The 24,272-nt window shown below is 34.6% G+C and overlaps 1 protein-coding gene across 17 annotated transcripts in view; it reads right to left on the bottom strand.

The window, feature by feature from the left end:
• The window catches only part of DOCK9 (dedicator of cytokinesis 9), a 118,876-nt gene that overhangs the window by 53,362 nt on the left and 41,242 nt on the right, over window positions 1-24,272 (bottom strand). For all 17 annotated transcript variants that reach the window (XM_039337773.1, XM_039337767.1, XM_039337777.1 and 14 more), the window contains exons 3-18: window positions 21,014-21,103; window positions 18,324-18,406; window positions 17,277-17,346; window positions 15,413-15,508; window positions 15,088-15,222; window positions 12,852-13,026; window positions 12,090-12,154; window positions 8,693-8,767; window positions 8,456-8,596; window positions 7,427-7,630; window positions 7,221-7,343; window positions 6,163-6,245; window positions 5,723-5,845; window positions 4,211-4,290; window positions 3,940-4,127; window positions 3,736-3,801 (exon numbers count right to left, since the gene is read on the bottom strand). In XM_039337773.1, coding sequence (XP_039193707.1) covers window positions 3,736-3,801; window positions 3,940-4,127; window positions 4,211-4,290; window positions 5,723-5,845; window positions 6,163-6,245; window positions 7,221-7,343; window positions 7,427-7,630; window positions 8,456-8,596; window positions 8,693-8,767; window positions 12,090-12,154; window positions 12,852-13,026; window positions 15,088-15,222; window positions 15,413-15,508; window positions 17,277-17,346; window positions 18,324-18,406; window positions 21,014-21,103 — 1,797 coding nt within the window. The remainder of the gene's footprint in view (window positions 1-3,735; window positions 3,802-3,939; window positions 4,128-4,210; window positions 4,291-5,722; window positions 5,846-6,162; window positions 6,246-7,220; window positions 7,344-7,426; window positions 7,631-8,455; window positions 8,597-8,692; window positions 8,768-12,089; window positions 12,155-12,851; window positions 13,027-15,087; window positions 15,223-15,412; window positions 15,509-17,276; window positions 17,347-18,323; window positions 18,407-21,013; window positions 21,104-24,272) is intronic.

Here is a 24,272-nt window from a genome sequence, read left to right as displayed (position 1 = left end):
GGTGTTGGCTACTCCTGCCAGTTTGGTGTCGTCTGCAAATTTGATGATTTCCCCTTCAATTCCATCATCTAAGTCATTGATGAAGATATTGAAGAGTACTGGGCCTGGAATGGAACCTTGTGGTACCCCACTGCTTACTTCTCCCCATGTGGATGTAGTGCCGTTGAGGATTACTCATTGAGTTCAGTTTGCCAGCCAGCTACAGATCCATCTGTGGTGATATTGTCTATTCCACCTTTTTCTAGCTTACCAAGGAGTAGGTTATGGTCTACTTTATCAAATGATTAACTGAAGTCTAAGTATACTACATCTACAGTATTTTGCTGGTCTACTAGTTTGTTTAGTCACTTTGTCAAAGAATGAAGTAAGATTGGTTTGGCATGATTTGTTTTTAACAAACCTGTGCTGGCTACTAGTTATAACTTTGTTTGCTTCTAGTTGTTCGCAGATCTGTTTTCTAATTATGTTTTCTATCTTCCCAGGTCTTGATTGGTCTGTAGTTTCCTGGGTCCGTTTTTTTTTCCTTCCTTGAAGATGGGAACCACATCAGCCCTTTTCCAATCCTCAGGTGCTTCCCCTGTGCTCCAAGATTTTTTAAAGATATGATGCAGTGGTTCTGAGATAACATCTGCCAGCTCCTTCAGAACTCTGGGGTGTAATCTGTCAGGCCCTGGTGATTTATATTTGTCAAGGTCGGATAGGTGTTCTCTTACCATTTTCTTGCTTATTTTAATTTTTGTTTCTAATTTGTCTTTTGCAGTAGTTTTCTGGTATGTTGGGCTTTGGTTTCTTTTTGTGTGAAGATTGATGTAAAGTATGAGTTAAGCAGCTCTGCTTTCTCCCTGTTGCCTGTTATTTCCTTGCCATCTTCTCTCTTTAGTGGACCTACAATTTTCTTGACTTTTTTCTTGTTGTTAATATGTTGGAAGAAACTTTTTTTTATTATCCATGATTTCTGTTGCAAGTCTTTGTAAGTTCTGAGCCTTTGCTTTCCTGACTTCATCTTTACATGTTCTGGCTGTCTGCTGATAATCGGCCTTAGTTATGTGCTCCTCTTTCCATTTTTTGTATTGTCCTTTTTGTCTTTCAGTTTGTCAGAGAGATCTTTGTGCAGTCATTCTGGTTTCTTCTTGACTTTCTTGTTTTTCTTTTTCAGTGGTATTGTGCTGGTCTTGGCTTTTATGATAGCAATTTTGAGAGTTTCCCATGCTTCTTGTGTTGTTTTCCACTTTAGGATTTTCATCCATGGGATCTTTCCTAGGTTCTCTCTTGAGTTTGTTAAACTCAGCTCTTTTGAAGGTCAAGACACTGGTTGGATTGTTTTCTGTTGATAGTGTTTGTGTTATATTAAATTCCAGTATGACATGGTCACTTTTGCCCAAGGTTCCAGCAACTTCAACTCCATTACTTCTTCTCTATTAGTTAGAATTAAGTCCAGTATGGCTTTACATCTAGTTCCCTCCTCCACCTTTTGGATGACAAAGTTGTCAGCTAGGTTGGTTAGGAATCTGCTTGATCTCCCACTTGTTGCAGAGTTTGTCTCCCAATTGATATCTGGATAATTGAAGTCTCCCATTACTATTTTGGTATGCTTCCTACATACATTTGTTAATTGGTTGGCAAAGAGTTCATCTACTTCTTCTGATTGGTTGGGTGGTCTGTAATATATACCTATGGTAATGTCACTTTTTTTCTCTTTTATATTGACCCATATGCATTCTGGAGAGATTTTATCTTTGATCCTGTGCGTTTCTGTAGATATGTAGTGTTCTCTTACATATAGTGCAACACCCCCTCCTCTTTTTGTAGACCTGTTTCTTTTGAACAATTTGTATCCATCCATCAATCCATTCCATTCATGAGTTTCATCCCACCAGGTTTCTGTAATACCAACTACGTCATACCCTCCGTCATGTACTATTGCTTCTAGTTTACCCTGTTTGTTCCCCAAGCTTTGTGCATTTGTATATAAGCGTTTCAGGCTTTTGTGCCTGTGTGTGGGTATGTTTCCTGCATCTTCTGAATGTTGTTTGAGTTTTTCTTTTTTTCATCTCTGCCCACCTCATTGTTTGATTTGTTTTCTTGGGATTTATGATTGGTTTTCGGTTCTAGAGATTCTGAAGATTGGTCATCCTTCCCCCTCAATTTTAGTTTAAAGCCCTCCTGATGAATTGGGCCAAGTACATTTTTCCCTGTTTTCGTGAGGTGCAGCCCATCCCTTGCCAAGAGTCCTTCGTAAAGGAAATGCAGTCCATGATCCAGGAAACCAAAGTTTTCTTGGTGACACCAACCCTTTAGCCAGTGGTTTATTTCTAGAATTCTTTTTTCCCTCAATGGGTGTTGGCCTTTTGTTGGGAGTACTGATGAGAACACTACTTAACTTTATTGCCTAGTTAACTTTATTGCCTAGTTATTTGTAGTCATTCACTATTATACTCAGGTTCTTTGTTGTGTCATTCATCCCAATGTGGAGGAGGAGGAAGGGGTTCATATGTTCATATTAGTAAAGTTGGAAGGGACCTTGGAGGTCATCTAGTCCAACCCCCTGCTCGGGCAGGAAACCCTACACCATTTCGGACAAGTGGCTGTCCAGTCTCTTCTTAAAAACTTCCAGTGTTGGAGCATTTACTGCTTCTGGAGGCAAGCTGTTCCACTGATTAATTGTTCTCACTGTCAGGAAGTTTCTCCTTAGTTCTAGGTTGCTTCTCTCCTTGATTAGTTTCCACCCGTTGCTTCTTGTCCTGCCTTCAGGTGCTTTGGAAAATAGCTTAATTCCCTCTTCTTTATGGCAGCCCCTGAGATATTGGAAGACTGCTATCATGTCCCCCCTTGTCCTTCTCTTCGTTAAACTAGACATACCCAATTCTAGCAACCGTTCCTTATATGTTTTAGCCTCCAGTCCCCTAATCATCTTTGTTGCTCTTCTCTGTACTCTTTCTAGAGTCTCAACATCTTTTTTGCATCGTGGTGACCAAAACTGGATGCAGTATTCGGTTAGGTTCTCAGCCACGTTTGATTTTTGCTCCAGGGAGACAACATACCTCCCTGGGTTGTATGTCTGGTCTGCAGATGGATGATTCCGTTCCTTTGAGGACACTAATAGAAAGTGAGTAGAGTTCTTTATATTGACTTCTCCCTATCTTGAAATTTAATTCTAAATACCAAAAAATATGCACACACACACATACACAAAATAGCTGTGTTAAAGGGATGTGCATTAACACAAATTACAATCACATCACTGTGAATGTTGTAATTTTTAAAACTTCATGAAGGACTGTTTTTGTACACTGCTATTCCTGAAATTTCGTATCTTTCAAGTCTGAGAGTCCAATCTTTATTAAAACACCTAGCTGGTAGGAAAAGTATATTTCTTACATAGCTGCACCTATTCTGATTTAAACTAGAAAAATCACTGCTCTGCCTCAATATGAAAAATAACTTTGCAAGCAATTGGATGATTCTAATTTTAGGCAGCAAACGTCTTAAAGATGGATATTACCTCTTTTTTTATATTTCTACATATATATGGAAAACAAATTTATTTCAATGAAGAATGCAGAGTATAGTTGTACATACAAACACAGCTTATTCTTGTAACCAGGTTTATTTATGCTTATGTAAAACACAGAAAATATTATTACAGATCTTGAGAATGTGTCTTAGATATTGCCCCATCATCTGCACTGTAAATTGATATTAATGACTGAACAGCCACAAGCCAGATCAACATACCTTGAGGGGCCGAGAATCCTCATCATCAGAATCTCTGAATTCTATGCCCACTGCAATATTTCTTGCCTAAAAAGAGCATAGAAATTAAGTTTAATTGCTTTTGTTTTCAAGTACATAAATCAAATTTCCAACAAAGAGACATGGTTTTATCCAGATTCAATTTAGCTTTGAATCTGAACATAATTAACAGGCACATTAACTCACCTTTGCAAACGACTTCTGGCTGTCATATTTCAAGTGCTTTGGATAAACATAAAGGTGATTGTTGTAGATGGTGAAAGGCTGAGTATGTTTTGGTATGCAGGGAACAAATTCCTCTACTTCAAACGTTACTACTGCCTTGGAACTGTTTTCAAACTGTTTCATGGGAATGTATGATGAATTAACAAAATCTGAAAATATATTAGAATTGAATAAAAAAAATGGAAGAATAAAGCCATTGTAGCCACTTTTACAATAGTTTTTCAATACTTACTTGGTATGTCTGGAGAAACATTATCAATTGTTATGTCTAGATTTCCTAAAATAACTGGCAACTTAGACATCTTTTCAGGCCTATGAGACAGAGAAAAAACAAATATGACCGAACATAAAAATGGCTAATATATTCAATCTCCATTATGGAAATATGCAAAGCATGCTTCAAAAGAGAATAGTTCAACTCATTTCAAGAAGAGATTAATGCAACAAACATTGGACTCACCTTGAAAGAAGGTATGTTTATGGAACTAGCTTTTCCCTAACTCATAGATTGCTGGTATTCCAGTTTCCCATCCCTCCCAAAATTCCCCAGAAAATCAGTGGGACTGACCAACATACTGTATTATGCCTTGCGTGGTATAACAGAGCTGAGAAGCAGAATAGGTAAATCCTCCATTGTTATGCTTTTCTCCCCTTCTGCCTGCCTACAATGACCTTTGGAGAGGCTTTTTAGAAAGCTTATAGAAAAAGATCTAGTACAGGGGTAGGTAACCTTGGCTCTTTTATGACTTGTGGACTTCAACTCCCAGAACTCCTGAGCCAGCCATACTGGCTCAGGAAATCTGGGAGTTGAAGTCCACAAGTCATAAAAGAGCCAAGGTTGCCTACCCCTGATCTAGTAGATGCTGAATGGTCCTCTGTCAGAGATGCTCCAGAGGAAGCTGCACTGAGCAGGAGACTGGACTAGATGTGTTCTAAAATTCCTCCCAATTCTACAGTTTCATGAAATACACTGTGCTTTGTATTCTAGAGAAACAATGTTTTTTTTTCCTATTGACATAATACACAATACAACTTTGTACCTGCAAACCCTATGTGCATATTCATGCAGTTTTTAATTCAAAACATCCACAAAATATTTTCACAAACTTCACTAAAATTCTCATCCATAGAATTATCTTTGCAATTTTTAGTCTTTTCAAAAAATGCCTTCTGTTACAATACTTTTACTTAACCAGTACATTTGCAAGAAGATTTTCATTTTTTTTCTACATATGACTTTTTATAGTTTCAAACAACAGGAAATCTTTCTTTTTAATTCTGTTTTACTCTATTTACATTTTACTAGTAAGGAAAATGTATAAATAGTATCCACTTTTGCAAGGAAACATTCAGAACTCACGAGTCAGGTTTCAAACTCCTAATTCTTCCACAGTGCTCTTAATACATCAAAACTAAATGTACAATTATTGATATAAATTTTTTTAATCATGAAATATATATCAGTACTAAAGACTTATGACATGTATATTTAAAGCCAGTTTGGAATAAATCACTTAAGTAGGATCATTCATAAATAAACTAATTAAAAATCAATATAAAATATAGAAGAGGAAGATCTGGAGAGCTTTGATTTATCATTTCACAACTCTTCTATAACATTACAGTCATAACTCTATTGGAGATAGAAAAAAGAAGCACCACACAATTCCAGACAACACATGTGACACAAACCAGTTTATTACCATTTGAATAATTTCATTTCTATGTAAAACAAAACACTCACTTTCTGAAATCAGCTAACAATTTAAGCATGTCTTCATTTGAAAGTTTGTTACTATCTTGTTTGTAAAGTGTAGAAAATCTTGCACTTTTGTCCAGTGTTCCAGCCATGTCCTTAAACAGTGTTCTAAAATACAAGTTTTTAAAATAAAAAATGTCTATATAAACATTATGGTGGGAAAATAGAGAGGCAGTTTAGAAAACCATAACACATTAACTTACTAAACTTAGCATAAATGGTTGAACAAAAAACAGTACATTTCAATTCTAGCTAAATCATTTGTCACAAATAATGGGTTGATACCAAACTAGAAATACATTTAAACCATTACTTTTATTCAAGGAGGAGGAGCCCTCCCATAAATTAATTTACTAATTTAGGAAATCATGGCACTACAAGTCACAGAATTATTGGATTAAATCAAGAACACTATCATGCATTACCTGGCTGCCCATGCAAATGGCATTCTGTACTGCCCTAGACGTTGGCAAGCCTGTTTTGCATTTTTCAGAACCTTTTGAGCAACCTGTAAACAATCATAAAAAGAACCGAATTACAAGAAGGAGTTTTTGTCTACTTTAGAGGAATGGTTTCTTAAAGTTTCTTATTTATCTGAAATGGCAAAAATTTCGGCTTATTTGAAAGATCAATCGCAAGAGAAATATTTTTTGGTGTGGAAAAAATGGGTGAATTTTATACAGCACAAATATGAGATTAAAAAGTATTATCTAGCTTTTGAATAATTTATGTTTAAGGTAACGATTAGAACTATTGTTTTGTTTTGTTTTTATATATTGGAGTTAAAGTATTTAAAATTTTGTTGTTTTTTTGAATGTATTTATAATTATTTGATGTTTATTTAAGTTCTAAGGTTTTTTTTTTAGTTTTTATTAACCCTGTATTCAGCTCTGGGAAGAAGGGGGGAGGATGATGGGTGGGAGGGGTGGGTGGGAGAGGGGGATTATTTTATTGTAAAACTGCAAAAATTTTCAATAAAAAAAGAGAACCGAATTACAACTAAAAATCCTCCCGCATACATCTCTGCAATCTCCATTCTTACTGAAACTGAAGTTTCTTCCACTCCCTTTTCTTAACTTATCAAACTGTTACTGGCATCAAGCTCACAGTTAAATTAAGCCTTAATTCCTAAAATTTATCTAAAAAGTTGTTTCCCATGTTTTTATTACAATTAAGTTCTTGTTTTCCAAATGGATCTTAAAACTAAAGCAATATTTGAGACTCCTTAACATTATTCAATAATTGATTTTACAATTTTTTTTTAGTCTGCTTTGTCAATTGGTAAACAAATTTCAGCACAGAAGATGCAACTTTGTCTGCAATCTGTATCTGCCCGTGTTTGCCAAGTGTAGGAATTAAACTGATATCAAAATCTGGCAACAATGTCTTGAATATGCGCCCTTTTCAGTTTGATAAAATTGCTGAGTTACCAAGTTATAGACAAATTCAGAAAATAGAAATACCCAACAATCAAAGTAAATACCTTAGAAGAATCAGAACTTTTCATATATGGCTCAGCACAGTGAGTAATGCTCCCTTGTAGAACTTTTTCTATTCTGGCCACTAGAAATATATCTGGGTGTGGACACGTTACTGAGAATATTCCCTAAAAATAAATTAATTGTTTCATTAATTATTAAATATAAATATGGAACATTGATTTGTAATGAAACACTATTTTTTCCTTACTTGTTTGGGATATTGTAGTATAACATCTGAAATAATATCCTGAATTGGATGTAAGCAATCACAACTCCCATTCAACAACTCCTGTGACGTATTAGCTAGCATATGTCTCACTGTGCTATGATTCAAATCAACATGGAAATCTGATGAAATCTTCCGATTATGCTTAACGTCAAATAGTGACAGTGAGATGAAAAATGGCTCTACCTAGACATAAAAAAGAAGACGTGAACATAATAATGGCAAATGCTAATTTACTTGTAACAATAGATAATGTAGAACTTCTAGTAGAAAAAGCAGTCCTTATATTGCACATCAATGTTTACATTATGAATGCCATTAAACAGAATATTCCCTTATGTGCTACATGATTTTCGTGTTGTCTAGATCAGTGATGGCAAACCTTTTAGAGACCAAGTGCCCAAACTGCAACCCAAAACCTATGTATGTATCCTCAGGTGCTGGGTGGGCATGGCCCATTGGGTGGGCGTGGCTGCGGTAGTAACGGCAGACTGGATGGGACTAAAAAGTTCAGTCAATCTATTCCAACTTTGCGAGATCTTTTTTTTTTCCCGTGAGGTTGAAATTGATTGATTGATTGAACCTTTTTTTTTTTTTGCTCATGGCGGTGGAGACCTAAAGCGAAAAGGTTTTATAAAACCCAGCTGAAGGCCTAGGACTGGGGCAACAGTGCGCGTGCCCACAGAGAGGGCTCTGTGTGCCCATAGGTTCGCCACCACGGGTCTAGATCATACCACCACATGTATAGTCAAATGTTTAATACTACAATATTATATTCATTAAAAATTCACATGTGCATCTATTTAAACAAAACTTAATCAGCTCTATATAACTTCTAATTTCTTGCTATAGTAAAATCTTGTCACTCAATTTGTTCTTGCACTGGATTGTAAAACTCTAATAAACTGATGAAATTATATTGTCTCAGAATGTTTTGATTCCTAAACATCAAAATATGTATTAGGTATTATTCTTGAAATATTACACGATAGATTCACCATTCCAACTTACATTTGTTGTTGGTCCCTCTTCGTTTTCAGCCACACAGCTTTGTAGATTGAAAGATAAGTCATTGCACTTCACCAGGATTTTCTTCCCAAACTTCTCTTCAAATGGCTTTACTTCAGGCTCAATACCAGAGAAGTCTAGTTTCTTTAAAAGAAACAAACATTGAAAATAACTTTTAAATGCTCAAATACTCAAGGCTTTATATAAAAGCTTTGGATTTTTCCCTGCAATCAGTCTTACCTGTGCATCTGGGTCCAGTGCAAAGAGCTTAACCCTGCTTTCATTTCTGAATTTGAATTCAGAATCTCTGCAACTCTACAAAATAAAATGGCATTTTAAAATTAATAAACATATTTTTCCTTCTTTCTTTTGGTAATTTCTCCTAGACTAAATCGATCTCTCAAGAACAGATATTGAGCCCTCTGTAGGACTAGTGATAATAGTATCACAGGCCAGTTTGGGCTCTAAAATATTTCTCACAGGTATGGCGAACTGATTTTAGTTTTAAATCTTTCTTCCAATTTATCATCTCTAGGCATAGTTCTAAGTACTTTGGATCATTTCCCACAATAGACAAACAAGTATATTTTTGACTCATTTTTTAAATTGGGTTCTCTTTTTTATCTAGCTTTGGGACTTGTGAAAACAGTCCATGTTTTAGATCATATTTATGCAGAAAGCTTGAAAAAGATACACAAACTGTTAACCACCAACGTACATCAAAAGTATTACAATTTATTAAGATATACCTTGAGCTGCAAGTGCAAATTTGGCCCAAGAAAAAAAGTAAAACTTTACCAAGAACACAAGTTTGAGAGACGAAAATTGGAGAATATCAAACAATGACAAAACTGATAATACAGATTCATAATAGAACCCTAACTGAATTCAAACAGGAAGGGCTTCTTTATATGCAACAAATTGCAGTATATTGCAAGGTAAAAAACTGGAATACAGTTTTTTAGGGTAGGTTTCTCATAATACTGCCTGCCTGCCTGCCAGCTAGCTATCTGATGTATATGGGCAGTGTCTTTCGAGAATTCTAAGCAGTTCACAATAACTGAAGAACTACAAAACTATAAAACTAAAAACTCCACACCTCAGCCATCCTGAGATTCCCTTTTCTACCTACCAACCCTGAGTAAACAGCCAGGTCCCGATGGCCTTCCAGAAGGATCTAAGGCTGGGGGGAGGGGCTGCCAGATTGTTGGTGGGATGGTGTTCTACAAGGTAGGCGGAAGTGTAAAAATATGGCAATTCTTTAATGTGCTAGTATATTTTATTCTGCACTATTTTAGAATAGAAATAGAATCTATTTCTGTAAATTCTACATTTTACTTGCTTTTGTAGTAAAATATAACCTTTCTGACCAACCTTATTTCCTGTCTAGAATTATTCTGGTTCAGAAAAAGAAGTAGATGACATTGATAGAGAAGACTTCAGTATACCAAGAATGGGACTGGCAAGTATCTCCTGCAAAGATTTATCGTGAAATAGAACAGGCCACCTTGTCATGAATAGTCAACTTTAAAAAATGAATGACGACAGCATCTCCAACACAGAGAAATACAATTGCCAAGCTATTCTGTAATGTTTGTTTCTACAGAAAAAAATATATAACAGGCTGATACCAAGAAACAGAGCATAATTCACAAGGGCACTTATATTTTGAAACCATCCAGAAATTAAACAAAATTAATCTTACTGTAAATAGCAACAAAAAGTACACAGTTCAGAATACAGGGGAAATAGTACCTAAGAAAAACATAAGCCAAAATAGCTGCTGGATCTTAAGGAAACACGAAGCCACATTTGAGGTACCAAGATTAGATATAATAAGCAGGTGCTCTGAACCTCAGGAAACAGCCAAATCCCAGTCACTTTCTATAAAGTTCAACATTTCCTGTTTCACACTGTATTTTAACTGAATTTAGAAAGAAATAATTTTGAATGCATCTCATAAGTTTTGTATTTAGTTTCATGTGCATCAGAGGCTAAAATTATATACCATGCACAACCATCTAGTCATCCCTATATCATACACAATTCACATTTTGCTTTTAATGACCATAAAAGACATTTCTAGAATGAAAAGTATGATGTGACGTCAATAAATTTAAACTTCACCTTGTAGAAAATTGCTTAGTTCCTTTCCCAGTCCCAGAAAAAATGTTGACATTTAGTTCCAGAGGTTTTTTTAAGGCTGTCCCTTATTGATATATGGTAATGTCCCATTACATGATAACGTTCTATCAAAAATTATGTCCTAATTCTTACATTACATTGTGAGATGCAATGCAGATGTTTACCTGATCTAAGCAGAATTTTCAAGGGGTAAAAGCATACAGCACATTGCAAAGAACAGAAGTTTCTTAAACAGAGAGCTCCAAATAGGAGCCAACTTTCTGGCAAGAAGAATTCATCAGACAGTAACAAGTTAAGATAAAAAAAAACCTATGCCAGAATAATTAATCTGACAGTAACAAGTTAAGATAAAAAAAAAACCTAAGAAGAACTAAAATGTTTAGTAAGGAATGGAAATGAAATTCCAGCCAAGAGGCTGTATACAGGGCACAATACAAAATAACATGTTCCATTGTTTCAATTATTTCTCCACCACATGGACACAATCTCTGTTCAAAAGGGATGTTTTGGTATCTCCTTTCAGTAATAGCTTGCTTTGAGCAAAAAGAGCTCAAGGTAAGCAGAATACTAGCAAGAATTCTGCCACTAATGTAATTCTGGGACTGAAGTCCACACATTGTAAAGTTGCCAAAGTTGAGAAATACTGAACTAAATTAAGGAAGAGAAGCTAAGAGATTTTAACTATGGATCTGTTGAAGATATCATTTATTCATGTCTGATCCTCAACATACTGCTTTAATATATCAATCTTATCACTAAATCAGACTACTTATTTCCTTGAGTGTAATTTTTCTAAATGTAAAACACTATTAAACCTAAAGGCCAATGAAACTATTCTGATAGAAATATTTACTTTCGTTAATTTCTTATTCTATCAAGGATTAGGTGTACTTAAATAAGATTCTGATCACTTTACAATGATTAGTATTAACATTTTCTTTATATTTGCCTACCGAGAAAATCTAGCTTGAAATTATGAAAAAACTCAAAAAGTATTCTTTCTAACAATCTAAGTTTTATTTAACAACTGTACCTCAAAAATAAACTTTCCTGGTAAGTATCAACATTCTTTTCTTAATAAGGTTTATAAATTTTAGCAATTTTCAAAATTCACTTGATTTAGAAATGAAGCATTCCAACGAACTATGGAATATTCTATTCCTGCCCTTGATCATGACAAAGACTTTTGGATCTTGCTGACTTAAGTGGCTGTTTATTGACATCTTCCATCCTTCAAACCAGAAACAATTTGAGGTGTTCAGAGAGTGGTTCGAACCTTTAAAAAAGCTTGTTTTATCAAGACTACTATGTGCTGGACACCTTAAACCTTGTTTAATTTAAAGTATTTAATTTTAGAAATGAAAAACTGCTGCTGGGTTGAGAGTTTGATATAGATAAGAGGGGCAACTGGACATTCCAGAATGTTCTATTTTGCAGATTCTATTACATACAGTCATTTCATATTGTAAAAGAGAAAATAGCACAAGACTACCTTTGCAATTTCAGGAAGGTAAGTATCTAAACCAGATGCGCTGTCCATCCTGTTTTGTTCATCTTCTGTTAATTAAAAAAAAGTTTTAAGAGGTCCATTGATCATTATAGAAAAATGTTATAATCAAGAATCTCACAAGTTTTCAAAATTCTGAAAATTGTAATCTTTCACACTATTCAGGAACAAAATTCAAATGGGCAATTTTCTATTTTCTATTAAGTACTGTTTGATGTTGGACTGTATCTAATTTGTCATTATCACAGCATTCTGGCACTTGTAAGAATTAATTCTTAAGACTCACAACAGCCTGATTTGTAAAAACTAAATGAGATTCATTGTGAATATATTATTTATATCTATATATCTTATTTTGACAGTAAATGTTTTTGATAATATATATCTGTATAGGCTACCAAAAACAGAGGAAAGTCCTGTATAAACTCCCTTTTTATGACTCTGCAGTCCCTGTTCAGGGTAGAATCGGCAACTAGATGGAATTGAGCATTTACTGGCCAGATGCCCTTCTGATGCCTACACAGAATTCACAGCAGATATTTTTTCTTTGTGCCCTTGGAGAGAAACATCTGCTGCTACCGAGGATAGAACTCTCAGCCTTCCAAGAGGGAGCTGAGTGTGTCCACCACTAGGCCATCACGCCGCTGTTTGAAAATTACTTACCGGTATAAGCTATTATGAATTATAGAGAAAAACCTTTCTTTTACTGAATAGCTTGCAAGTAACTTGAAAATAATTTGCATTTACCGTCATGTGAGTCCTCATATCTCTTTTCTTGCATTGCTACTTCAAAATTTAATTGGAGAATTTTGTTTAGAGTTGTAATCCATTCTTCCATTTCTGCTTCACTATCTGCCGCAAGTAGATAGCTACTTTTGTCCTGCATCTTGAGCTCAAAGGCAAAACGCCGGACTTTATTGTTCTGCAATATAATAAAAAATATTAATCTAGCAGCTTCAACAGATTTTCTTTTCTCCCTCCCCCCTGTAATTTTGGACTGCTAAAAGAAACTACCACTTTTAGGCCTAAAATACTGAACTGAGGAAATGTATTCACTCTCAATGTTTGAATGAATAATGGAAAGACTGAACAATATGATTCATTGTGGGCAAGATTTAATTTCATGTAAAAATATAATGTTTTCTCTATTTCTATTTTAATATATATTGTGATGGGGTATATGTGTGTGTGTGTGTGTTTCTGCTTTTGTTGAGATTTTCTTTTACTTTACTATTTTTATTGATTTTTCTCGTTTTGGGAGATATGAGAAGAAAAAAGCGAGACAGTCGCTTTTTATAATATCTCTCTAGTTGTTTAGACATAATTTTTAAGATTAAATATAATAAAATTATATAGAAAAACCCATTCGGGTATTAAGAACCAAATACTTCCCAAATGACAGCTTGTTTATTTTGCTCAATTTATTGTTAGAAGTCCTTTTACATTGCCAAAAAAGAGAAAGAAGTCAAAACAGGTCCAACAATTCATAATAATTTTGGGACTTCCACAGATTTATTTTGAACATATTGATTACAAGAAATTATGCTTACGAAAATGACATTCATTTTATGAGTTATGGTAAAAAAACAAGAACTAAAATATTTTCCATCTTAAATTCTAGTTTCTCTAATTAACCATGGGCAAGTTTTCCATAATATTCTGCCTGAGAAGTATTATTAATTTAAATAATAATGTGGAAGAAAGACCTGTAATGAAGGATGAGAAGACTGGTTTGCCAGAAAATGTAAGGCAAAATATTGAAGGTTTCAACTTATATTTTCCCCCTGATTTTTGAAGAACTTTGGCATTTTGGTTATCAACTTAAAATTATATTTAGCAAAATTCACATAAGAGATATTTCCAAGGAAAAAAAACACACATCCTGATTGTGTTCACATGCAATATTAAATCATGGTTTAGCATTATAAGTAGGAGCCAGAATATCCTGAATAAAGAAGGATCTCATTCTCATTTTCTTCTTGCTATTTGGGTAGACTTCAGCAGCATTGGAGTTCACTGTTGTAGATAGCATTAATGAATACTAAAACCTGCTGTTGATTTTTTTAAGTTGTCTGCTGGGTACAGTATTGTAATTCAAGATTCTGTAAAAGTGAAAGTAAACTCTTCTGAACTATTCTCCCAAAAGTGTCCAAGAGGGAAATGGAGAATACATGATCATGAAGCTTTGTTCAAGCTTATTTGCTTCTAAATATAATGCTCAACCAGAGTTAATATTACATGCACCAGAAACAAGTTTATATTAAACTATTAAACAGAAGAAAAAAATCTGAAGGTAATTAATAAGAGTGCATAATTCCAGGCTTGTTACATCAGAACAAGTTCCCAGCATTCTCCATGCTTAGCATGCAAATGAAAAATGACTGGTTTTTGTTTTTTTGTTTTTTGGCCTTTCGAGTGAAAGATACTTTTTCAGTCTAGATCAGGGGTGTCAAACTGCCAGCCCATGGGCCGGACACGTCATATGGAAGCCGCACCCACCCCATTGCCGGCAATGGCAAAACAGTCCCAATACTTACGGGATGTCGTGAGTTTGACATGTCTGGTCTAGATCATTATTTTTCAAACTTAGCAATCCACTAGCTGCTCAAAAGATAAATTTTGTAGCAATAAATGTAGCACCAATTCCTGAATAACTTAGTTCAAAAAACATGAATCTAGGTTTATTAATTCAACACTTAAACTGGAACTCTTTTTTATTAAGTTCTTATGAAAACACAGTATTTTATAATACTTGCTCACTAAAAACATAAAGCCTTTGTAATAAAAAAATATTTCTATCATGCAGAGGACCAATAATGCAATTCTAATAAATTGATTCAAAATCAATTCCTGTTGCGTTTAATGAATTTACACTTTATACAAGTAAATAAGTATAAAGGTTTAATTCCAAAGCACTAGAAGAAATACTATAGGTTTCTGCAAGAGTTACACATCATATCAAACAATATAATTCTCTACTTACTTGGACAACTCCCATGCAGGAATCCAAAAAAATTGAGCCTTTTGGTTCTTTTGATATTTTTTCATCTTTGTAGAAATTAAGATTATATGATCCATCACCAAGTTGAAGGAGATGAAAAAATCTTCTTTTGAATGACTAATTTGTGAAAAATTACATTATATTAAAAACAAAAGCAATGTGACACAGGAACCAAAAGCATCTCTTTAACTGTGCGCACAACACCGCAAACTTCTTTTATACATTAAGAAGTATTACTGAGATCAATGTACACTTGTACATTATACAGCATCACAGTATTTTATGAATGGACAAAAATTCTACATACCCTCATAGTAACACTGATTGCACTGTTCATGTTCCCTTTATATAACCATCCTTGTTTTGTAAGTCCACCCTTTTGAGATCCTAGAGATGCAGCATCCTATTAAAAATAAACTTCATATAAACTCATGAGTAAAACATTTAATTTTTTTCAACTCTATAAATAAAATAACTAATAAACAATTGCTTTGATGTAACTTAAATATGCAGAAAAGTTTCCTATGCTATATGACTATTGAGCATAATTCAATTTTGCCAAAAGAAGAGAAACATAGTATTATAGCGCTCATTCATTATAGTTTCCTTCTTGTTGTTCAATATTAGATCATAAAGTTAAAGTAAATTCTAAAAATACAGCTAAATCTCATTAATTAAGTGAATAATCAACTTTGATTAAGAAAGAATTATAACTTAAGCACAGTATTTATCAATTTTGTGGATGATTTTAAAATGCTTTATCTAAGTCTAAATATCTTGGTCAGAACAGCCAGGCAGTCTATTAAGGACTGGATTAGCTGGGATTAATATTCCTGTCCAGTCTATTAAGATGTCCCGTCTGTTATAGGGCCCTTTGGAACATCAGCTCCTCCCAAGATTAGATTGTCCAAATACTGCTGGCCTTTCATAAGGCCTCAGACATGGTTTTGTCACTGAGCATGGAAGTTCACATATGTGGTAGATCCTGTGCTTGTTGATTTGCTTGTTGTAGGGCAGGGATTCCCAACCCTGGGCCATGGCATATTCGGAACTGGGCTGCATGAGCAATGGGCCGATGTGCAAGTGCGCACCTCAAGTTGCACAAGCTGGCTTGCATGCACACACATGCACAGATCAACTTGCGCAAGTTGAGCTGTGCATGTATTTGCGCCGACCCACTGTTCACACAGCCCTGAACCCCTCTCCCCGCCCAGCTGGGCCACCAAGCCGTAAAGGTTGGGGATTACTGTTTTAGGGAGTTTTTTTAACCTTAGCTACACATTAAATTTTTTTGTTAAATGCTTTTATTGTGCTTTTAACTGTTGTTAGTTGTCCAGAGTCATGTATGTAAAGTGGGTGGCCGTATAAATTGAAATTAGGAACACATAACTCAAATATATAATTTTAGCTTGGCAATAAAAATGTATATAAAAGAAGAGCTGGTCTCTAAACAAAACTGTACATTCTTGCAGGTCAGCATAAGAAAAAAGACCACACTAATAAACTATTAATTCCTAAAGAGTTGGAAGAAGCAAGGCAATGTAATACTTCTCTAAAAAGACTAAGGAAACCAGATACTTAAGGGAAAAATGGAAGGAGAAAAAAAAACCATATAAAAATAGCAGATGGTATCAGAGAGAGGAGTCTTTCTTAAAAATATAATAATAATTTTATGAAGGAATATATAATCTTTTTCACAATCTTCGTTTTATAAATCCATCTGTTGTTTTTTTCAAGGAGTATGAATTAATATACGAGTGTTTTAATAACTCTTAAATTCTTGTTTTATTTATTTATTGGATTTATATACCACCAACTATAAATTCATAGTAGCTTACAAAGATAAGGTAATTTATGGTGTATGTATTTTAAATTTAAATGATATTTTAATGTTGCATTACCATCAAGAAATGCACTGAATTATAAGGTAGTTTTAAAATAATAAACAAAATTCATAAGGAACTACCATATACTTCAATTTGCACATTATTTACAGTTCTTATGCCTGATACAGATCACTGAGGCAAAGTAATATATTATTTAATATATTTAAAAGATTTCAAGATAAAATTACTTCTTATTAACTATAACATTTTGTTATTCCCAAAGCGGCCTATATTATAACAACTTAAAAATGAACTGAAGTAAAATAATCAAAATAACAGACTTGCCTCATCCTTATCTGCTTCTTCATCAACTTCAAAAACATGAACTGGAAGCTTTTCTAATCTGTTCCCTTTGCTAAGAAAAAAAAGACACATAACACATAATAATTATTACAGGAAAACACACTGCAACAGCTTGCCAGTGTGTGAAAGTATGATTAAAATATACAGCACATGAAAGACTCTAAAAGAGAATGCCTATAATGAAAGTAATAATAGTTTTGTTTTTGCTTTTTTTTTTACTTTAGCATTTTGAATGCAAATGTAGCTAAGATTTGCAAACAATTTGAAATTTGTTTTATAAGTGTAGGGAAAATCATTTAAAAACCCATTAAACTAATCGTTGACATCCTTGTTATAATCTGTTAATGTTAAATTTTCACCTGCTTAAAATGAGGACCTACAGCATACTATTTCTTCATTAAACTGACATATTCTGCCTTTATAGGAAAATGGTTAACAGAGTCTCATACATTTCTGCAGCTATCTGTATGCAGTACTGACAGTATTCACATTTCAAAGTGGAATTTTAAAAATTAATGATAGCAATAGCGCTTAGACTTTTATACCGCTTCACAGCGATTTACAACCCTCGCTAAGCAGTTTACAGAGTCAGCATATTGCCCCCCAAAATCTGGGTCCTCATTTTACTGACCTCAGAAGGGTGGAAGACTGAATCAATCTTGAGCTGGTGAGACCTGAACTGCAAACTGCTGGCAGCTGGCAGTCAGCACAATTAGCCTGCAATACTGCATTCTAACCACTGAGCCACCAGGACTCAATTATGAATAAGCAACATGGTTCTTGCTTCTCTTGGAACTATGAAACAAACTGCAAATGTTCTTTCAATATTGTTGTTTTTGTGAAACCCATATTGCAGAATTGAATCATCCTAAGAAATTAAATCTGGAAACCAGGAAAAAACATGTTTCCAAATCTGGTCTATTAGAACTGAAATGGAAGCAATTTCCAAGTATCTACCATATTAAATATTAAAAGTTAACTACAATTATCTCTAAGTGTAATATAAAGCTTAAGACAAAAATTGCTTACTTTGGAAGCTGCCGAAAGTCTCCTGAGTAATCTTCATATTTGAAATTGACAACATGCCAGTCAGAGATGTATGTCTTAATACACTTTAAATTAGGACAAAAATTAAACTTTAGATCAATTCTTTATGCAACAATACATTTATCTTAGTAATTTGAGTACTTGCTCTTATCACACCACTATTTTTATGCTAATTAAAGAAAAAAGAAGAAATTTTCATTCCTTTTTGTCGATCTTAATTCAGCTACTTATTTATTTATTTATTTATTTTATGAGACTTATATACCGTTTTAAGTGCAAGCACTCTCTAAGCGGTGTACACCAGTAAGCAATGTATATATATATTTACATTGCCCCCAACAATCTGGGTCATTTTACCTACCCCAGAAGGATGGAAGGCTGAGTCAACCTTGAGCCGGTGAGATTTGAACCGCTGACCTGCTGAACATAGTCAGCTAAAGTGGCCTGCAGTACTGCACTCTAACTGCTGCGCTACCTCGCCACCTTCTTAGACTCATGCCCCTCCTGGCAGGTCAAGGATGCCCAGATGGGATGTGGCAAACTCTTCCTTGAGGGAGGGGGAAATCCCACAGCCTCTGAAGAAAGTGGTGGTGCATCCTTTTCTCAAGGGACCATTGCTTGGCCTGACCAATCTGGACAACATTCAGTTTCCAACCTTTCCTTTTAGGAAAGATTTTGGAGGAGGTAGTCGCACTTCAGCTTCAAAGGACTCTGGATGAACTGGATTATCTGGGTCCCCTTCAATCAGGCCAAGGTATGGGACAGAGACAGTATTGACTGTGCTCTTGGATGGCCTCGGGGGTGGGGGGAGGCGGATGGGGATAGACCATTCTTATTATTCTTGAACGCTCAGTGGCTTTCAATGCCATCTTCATAGTATCCATGATGGGTTCCTATTGTGTTCCTTCATTATGTGATTGGAGTGACCAAAATTGAAAGTTTATATTTAAACATGCCTTTTTTTTCTTATTAGTTAAGGTTATTCCTCCCCCCCACACACACACACACACTGGCTTGATTCCTGTGATTTTAAGCCATAACTTTGATTCATCTTAGGGTAGGAACTGTTAGGTTTCTCACTTAATATATATTCTATATATAATATATAATATATAATATATTCTCACTTAATATAATCCTGATGGAGGCATATGAAGATGCAGAAGCATCCTTTACACAGCATGCCAGGGATTTGGAATCAGACTTGGCCGCCATACTTGGAGGTGTATTCCTGGGCATCTATTCACCTTTTTTCAAGCCAGATGGATTTCTAAGCCAAATAGCAGCTCCCAAATTTCAGAACAGCCCTAAGTCTGGCAAGTTTTAATGCCCACCCAGCAGCTATTCTTCAGGGGAAACACATCCATTTGAATAAATACTTTGCCCTTGTATTGAAGGAGTTCTGAAACACTAACCCATATTATTTTTATATTGCTCCTCTTACAAAGATGTCCACTTGCAGCTAACAGCAGCCTATTTAGCCAGATTCTTAGGCCATCCAGGTCCATTTTATTTATAGTTATTATCTGTTTACTGTGATTTTATTTACCTTAACTTAGTTAAGTTTTGTTTTACTATTTGAAAAATATCTTATACTTTAACTTCTCCAATATTGTAAAGGTAAAGTTTTACTATGGTTTTTATTTGCTATCTTACCATTAGTTTTCCTTTTCTTTGTTCTTTGGAGCTGTATTGTACTACTACTTCTACTAAACTATGATGAATGACAAAACATTCTTTATTCCCACTAAAGCCAGAATCAATACACTCTTTAACTAACCAGACCTGTAGAGTTTATTCTGGCATTCAATGTCCTAAGACATAATGGAGATATTTTCTAAGAAATAGAGTATCTTAGAATACTCTGTTGTACTATAGGGAGAGATGTACTGCAATCTCCCAATAGGTCTGTAGTATGAATGAACAAGAAGTCTGCCAGAGTGATTTTAAAAGACATAATTGTGAACAACTGGCAGCAATAAATGGGAGCAGAAATTGCTTAATCATCTAGCAATTTAATTGGACTAAATTTAGAATGGAGAGAGGACTGGATTTGGATTGATACAGATACATCATGTGAGGTTTCAAAATGTACCCTCCATGAGGAATTTAGAAGAGGAAAAATCTCTATTTCTACTGTCCAAAATCTCTCTCACTGAAACACAAAGAGTCAAACTAATATGCTCAGGTTCAAGATGTAACTATTTTGTGTTATATTTATTAAACAAACAAAGCATTAGTTGTTTGTTTGTACCTGAAATACTAAGTAATGCTAAAGCATACTATTCAGAATATTGAAACAGCCTATTTCTTAAATATCCAGCACATTCTAAGCAGCTGGTTTGGAAGGAAATTTTACAAAACTCTAAATAGCTTCTAAAGTCTTACTTAATAGTACTTCGAGACTGCTGTTCTAGCCAGCTGGAACTCTGAGTAATGGGTGGAGATGAATAGGAACACTTTATTGTTCTTCTCACTGGTTACAATAACAAAGCACACTGTAATACAGACTTAAATAACTAGGATACCACCTCTGGACTGCAAAAATCCAGATGAGCTCCAGATGTCTAAGAGATATAAGAAACCTGATGCCATCTAATGATTATTTAGATTTTTGTAGCCCAGAAGCATTGTATGTTAGAAAGATACAAAAATAAATAGGAAAATATTACCTCCATTACAAATAAGCTACAAGCCTCTTTCTCTGCATTCTCTGGAATTGTAGAACATACATACTGATGTTGTCGTTTCAATACTGCAGTCTTTAATGAAAAAAATACACTCAGTAAGAACTTTATTTGCAGGAGTGAGGTTTAGCCCTAATAGTGAAAATGTATAAAAAAGGTAACCAACATCTCTCCGCCAATTAGCAGTCCATTATAAAAACCAGTGACTTTCGGCCACTCACTCTCTTTCAGTCCAACTCACATCAAATAACTGCTGTTATGGGGAAAATAGGAGGAGGAAAGTTTGATATGTTTGCTGCCTTATTTATAAAAATAATTAAATCATTAAAAAAATTAGTTGAAGGGCAAGCAGGCTCTAGAGCTGTATACTGGTATTAGATCATGCTCTAATTTGCAGTATCTAGTTGGGAAAATACACTTCTAGATCAGGGTCTGCTAAAATCTTCAAATATTTTGGGGCAGTGTTTAATGCAACCAGTAAATGCAGGGTACATATATAGTCTGCGGTCTAAAATGTCAGAAGTCACAACAGCACTATACTGTATAGTAGTCCTTTGACTAGACTAGAGATGCATCATCCATATCTACTGTCCTAAAAGTATTCCCAGCACTTCCTTTACCCTTCATTCAAGTCATTAATAAAAATATTGAAAAAAAGATGTCCATGGATTGAAACTTGTGGCACACCAAACTTTGCTCCAGTGTGATGACATCCATTAGAATCCTCAGAATTCTTCAACTATGTTCTTAATTAATTAATGTCCTTTAGCAATATTTATTTAGCTAATAATCAGCATGTCACTACTATTGTTATATGCTTTGCTGAGATCAAGGTCTATTATGTCTACATCCTTTCTGTATTCTTTGAAACAAAGCAATCTGATCAAAGTCCAAGATAAGGTTAATTTGGAAACAATTGCTCATGTTGGCAATTACCACACTGTTTTTGAAATTGGCTCACTTGCTTTATGATCTGCTCTAGAATCTTTCCAGATATTGATGTCAGGCAGATGGGACTCTTAATTCCTCAGATTCCCTCCTTATTGTTTTTAAAGATAAGAATATTTGCATTTAGTTCTCCAGGATTTCCCAAATATAATGCATAAAGATTTATCCAGAAATCAGCTAAGGAAGCAATTCATCTGCTGTGGACATTTAAACTCAAAATCAGTCGGAATCTCTGAGTAGATTTTTAACAGTTTTATCTTTAATCCTATTTTTCTAGTTGGATTCCTATAACATTAGGAGTCACTGGTCATACTTCAGATCTAAATGTAAAACTATCAGATTACAACAATAAATGCAAAGATACTGCCATTATGAATATCTCAGTGTTGATTTCTAAAGCTTTACTGGACAATCTGTGGACCTTTTGGTCAACATTTCAGAGATATTTATATTTCCTTAACTAAACAAACAGAATAACCACAGGCGGGCAAAAAAGCAGTGGGAGTGAGAGTCTTCCGATTTCTTGCTGGCATCCCCATTGATTTTCTTTGTGGGAAGCTGGCAGGGAGTGTTGGAAATAACAATTATGTGACTGCGGGTGACCTAATGGCACAGGAGTGCTGGAGCATTCACAACTTCACCAAATTTCAATCCCATGGCAGTGATGGGTCCTGGATTTTGAATGCATTCTTTATTTTAGCCCATTTGTGGTACATTGATTCAAAAAATTATTACCTTATGATGTATCATTTTGCCTAACAAACATTTTTATAGTAATATTATTTGTTCTGAGAAGTATATTTTATATATATATATATATATATATATATATATATATATATATATATATATATATATATATACATATACATACATACATACACATATAGTCCATGCTTAATAATCATTAATTTAGCCACTGTTTGAAATTACAATGGTGGTGAAAAAAGTGATTTATGACTGGTGCTTGAACTTACATACATGTGATTATCATTTGGGCCTTCCCAGATGCTGCCAACAGCCAAGGTCAATGGGGAAATCGACAGAAGGTTAAAAATTATAAAAGAGCTGGTCTACTCAATAGCTCTTCATTCTGTTGTCATGTCTGCTTTTTGCCGAACTGTCTTCAGTCTGCCGTTTCTTCTCCTCATACTACTATTAACAGATCTATAAATTCATATCTTCTACTGACTATATTGTTTCATTATTTATTGCTATTTATTCTATTGCTGCTTCAGACAGTTTCTAAAATATTTTAATTGTATTGTTCAATCTTCTTAATCGTTTTTCCTCAACATAGCAAGAATGATGATCATTTGTAACATTATTTTTAAAATGACTAAATATCAGTTCAACCAATGCCACCAGAAGTAGTCAATGCCCCAACATTGGATGTTTTTAAGAAGAGATAGGACAACCATTTGTCCAAAATGGTATTGGACTTCCTGCCTGAACAGGAGTTATTATTCTGTTAATTATTTTTTCCACTAACAACTTGATTTTAAAGACTACTGTTATCATCTTGGTCTACAATTGTTTGTTACAGAGTGAAAAAGGAGCAGATTTTTCAAGCTATACAAAATGACCATTTGTTGTACCTTATCTATTCAAACAATGACACATACTTTGACATTGTTATACTGGTATGACATCTTTGGTACTTCAGTCATTATATTTATTCAGGTAGGTTTTCTACCTGAAGCAATGACACCAAAAAAGTATTTGTATTATGTCCTGCTTCAAGTTTCAGCTACAAACCAACATACAGATTTTAGGGGGAGATTATCAGTTTTAATTTCAAGCAACAGAATACTGTAGCAAGCAATGTCAAACAAAGACTTGCCTGTTTTCAAAGAAGAGCATGCAGAAAAGTTGACTAAAGTTTCAAGAGTCTGGTCCAAGTTGTTAGCTAGGCCTAGCATCTAAGATCTAAGAGTAGAATTTGCATACAGGAATCATGCATGATATTGTTTCCAGCAAAGAGAAAAAAGATAAATCACGTCTTTTTTATAGGCTGCAGCCAGCCTATAAATTAGAATGTCACTAATTAGAATGTTTACTCCATTGCTTGCCAAGTAATCTTACAGACTTGCTCTGCTCTGTCTCCTTTCCACTTATCTATTGCAAGGACTGAGAGACCTTATGTCATCATCACCTGACAGGTCCAGCTGTTCAGGTGATACTTGTGATTGATCAGCCTCATGTGATATCTGGCTCTGTCCCTCCTAAGGCTGACATTCCATGGACTCAGCTGGAGCAGTTTCTTCAACTTCAGATTCAGAATCTGAAACCAGAG

Source organism: Crotalus tigris, unplaced genomic scaffold (assembly GCF_016545835.1).
Source record: "Crotalus tigris isolate CLP2741 ecotype Arizona unplaced genomic scaffold, ASM1654583v1 scf7180000017685.4511686, whole genome shotgun sequence".
Classification (NCBI taxonomy): Eukaryota; Metazoa; Chordata; class Lepidosauria; order Squamata; family Viperidae; genus Crotalus; species Crotalus tigris.
Note: the sequence above shows the minus strand (reverse complement) of the source record. Positions and strands in the feature narration are given on the sequence as shown.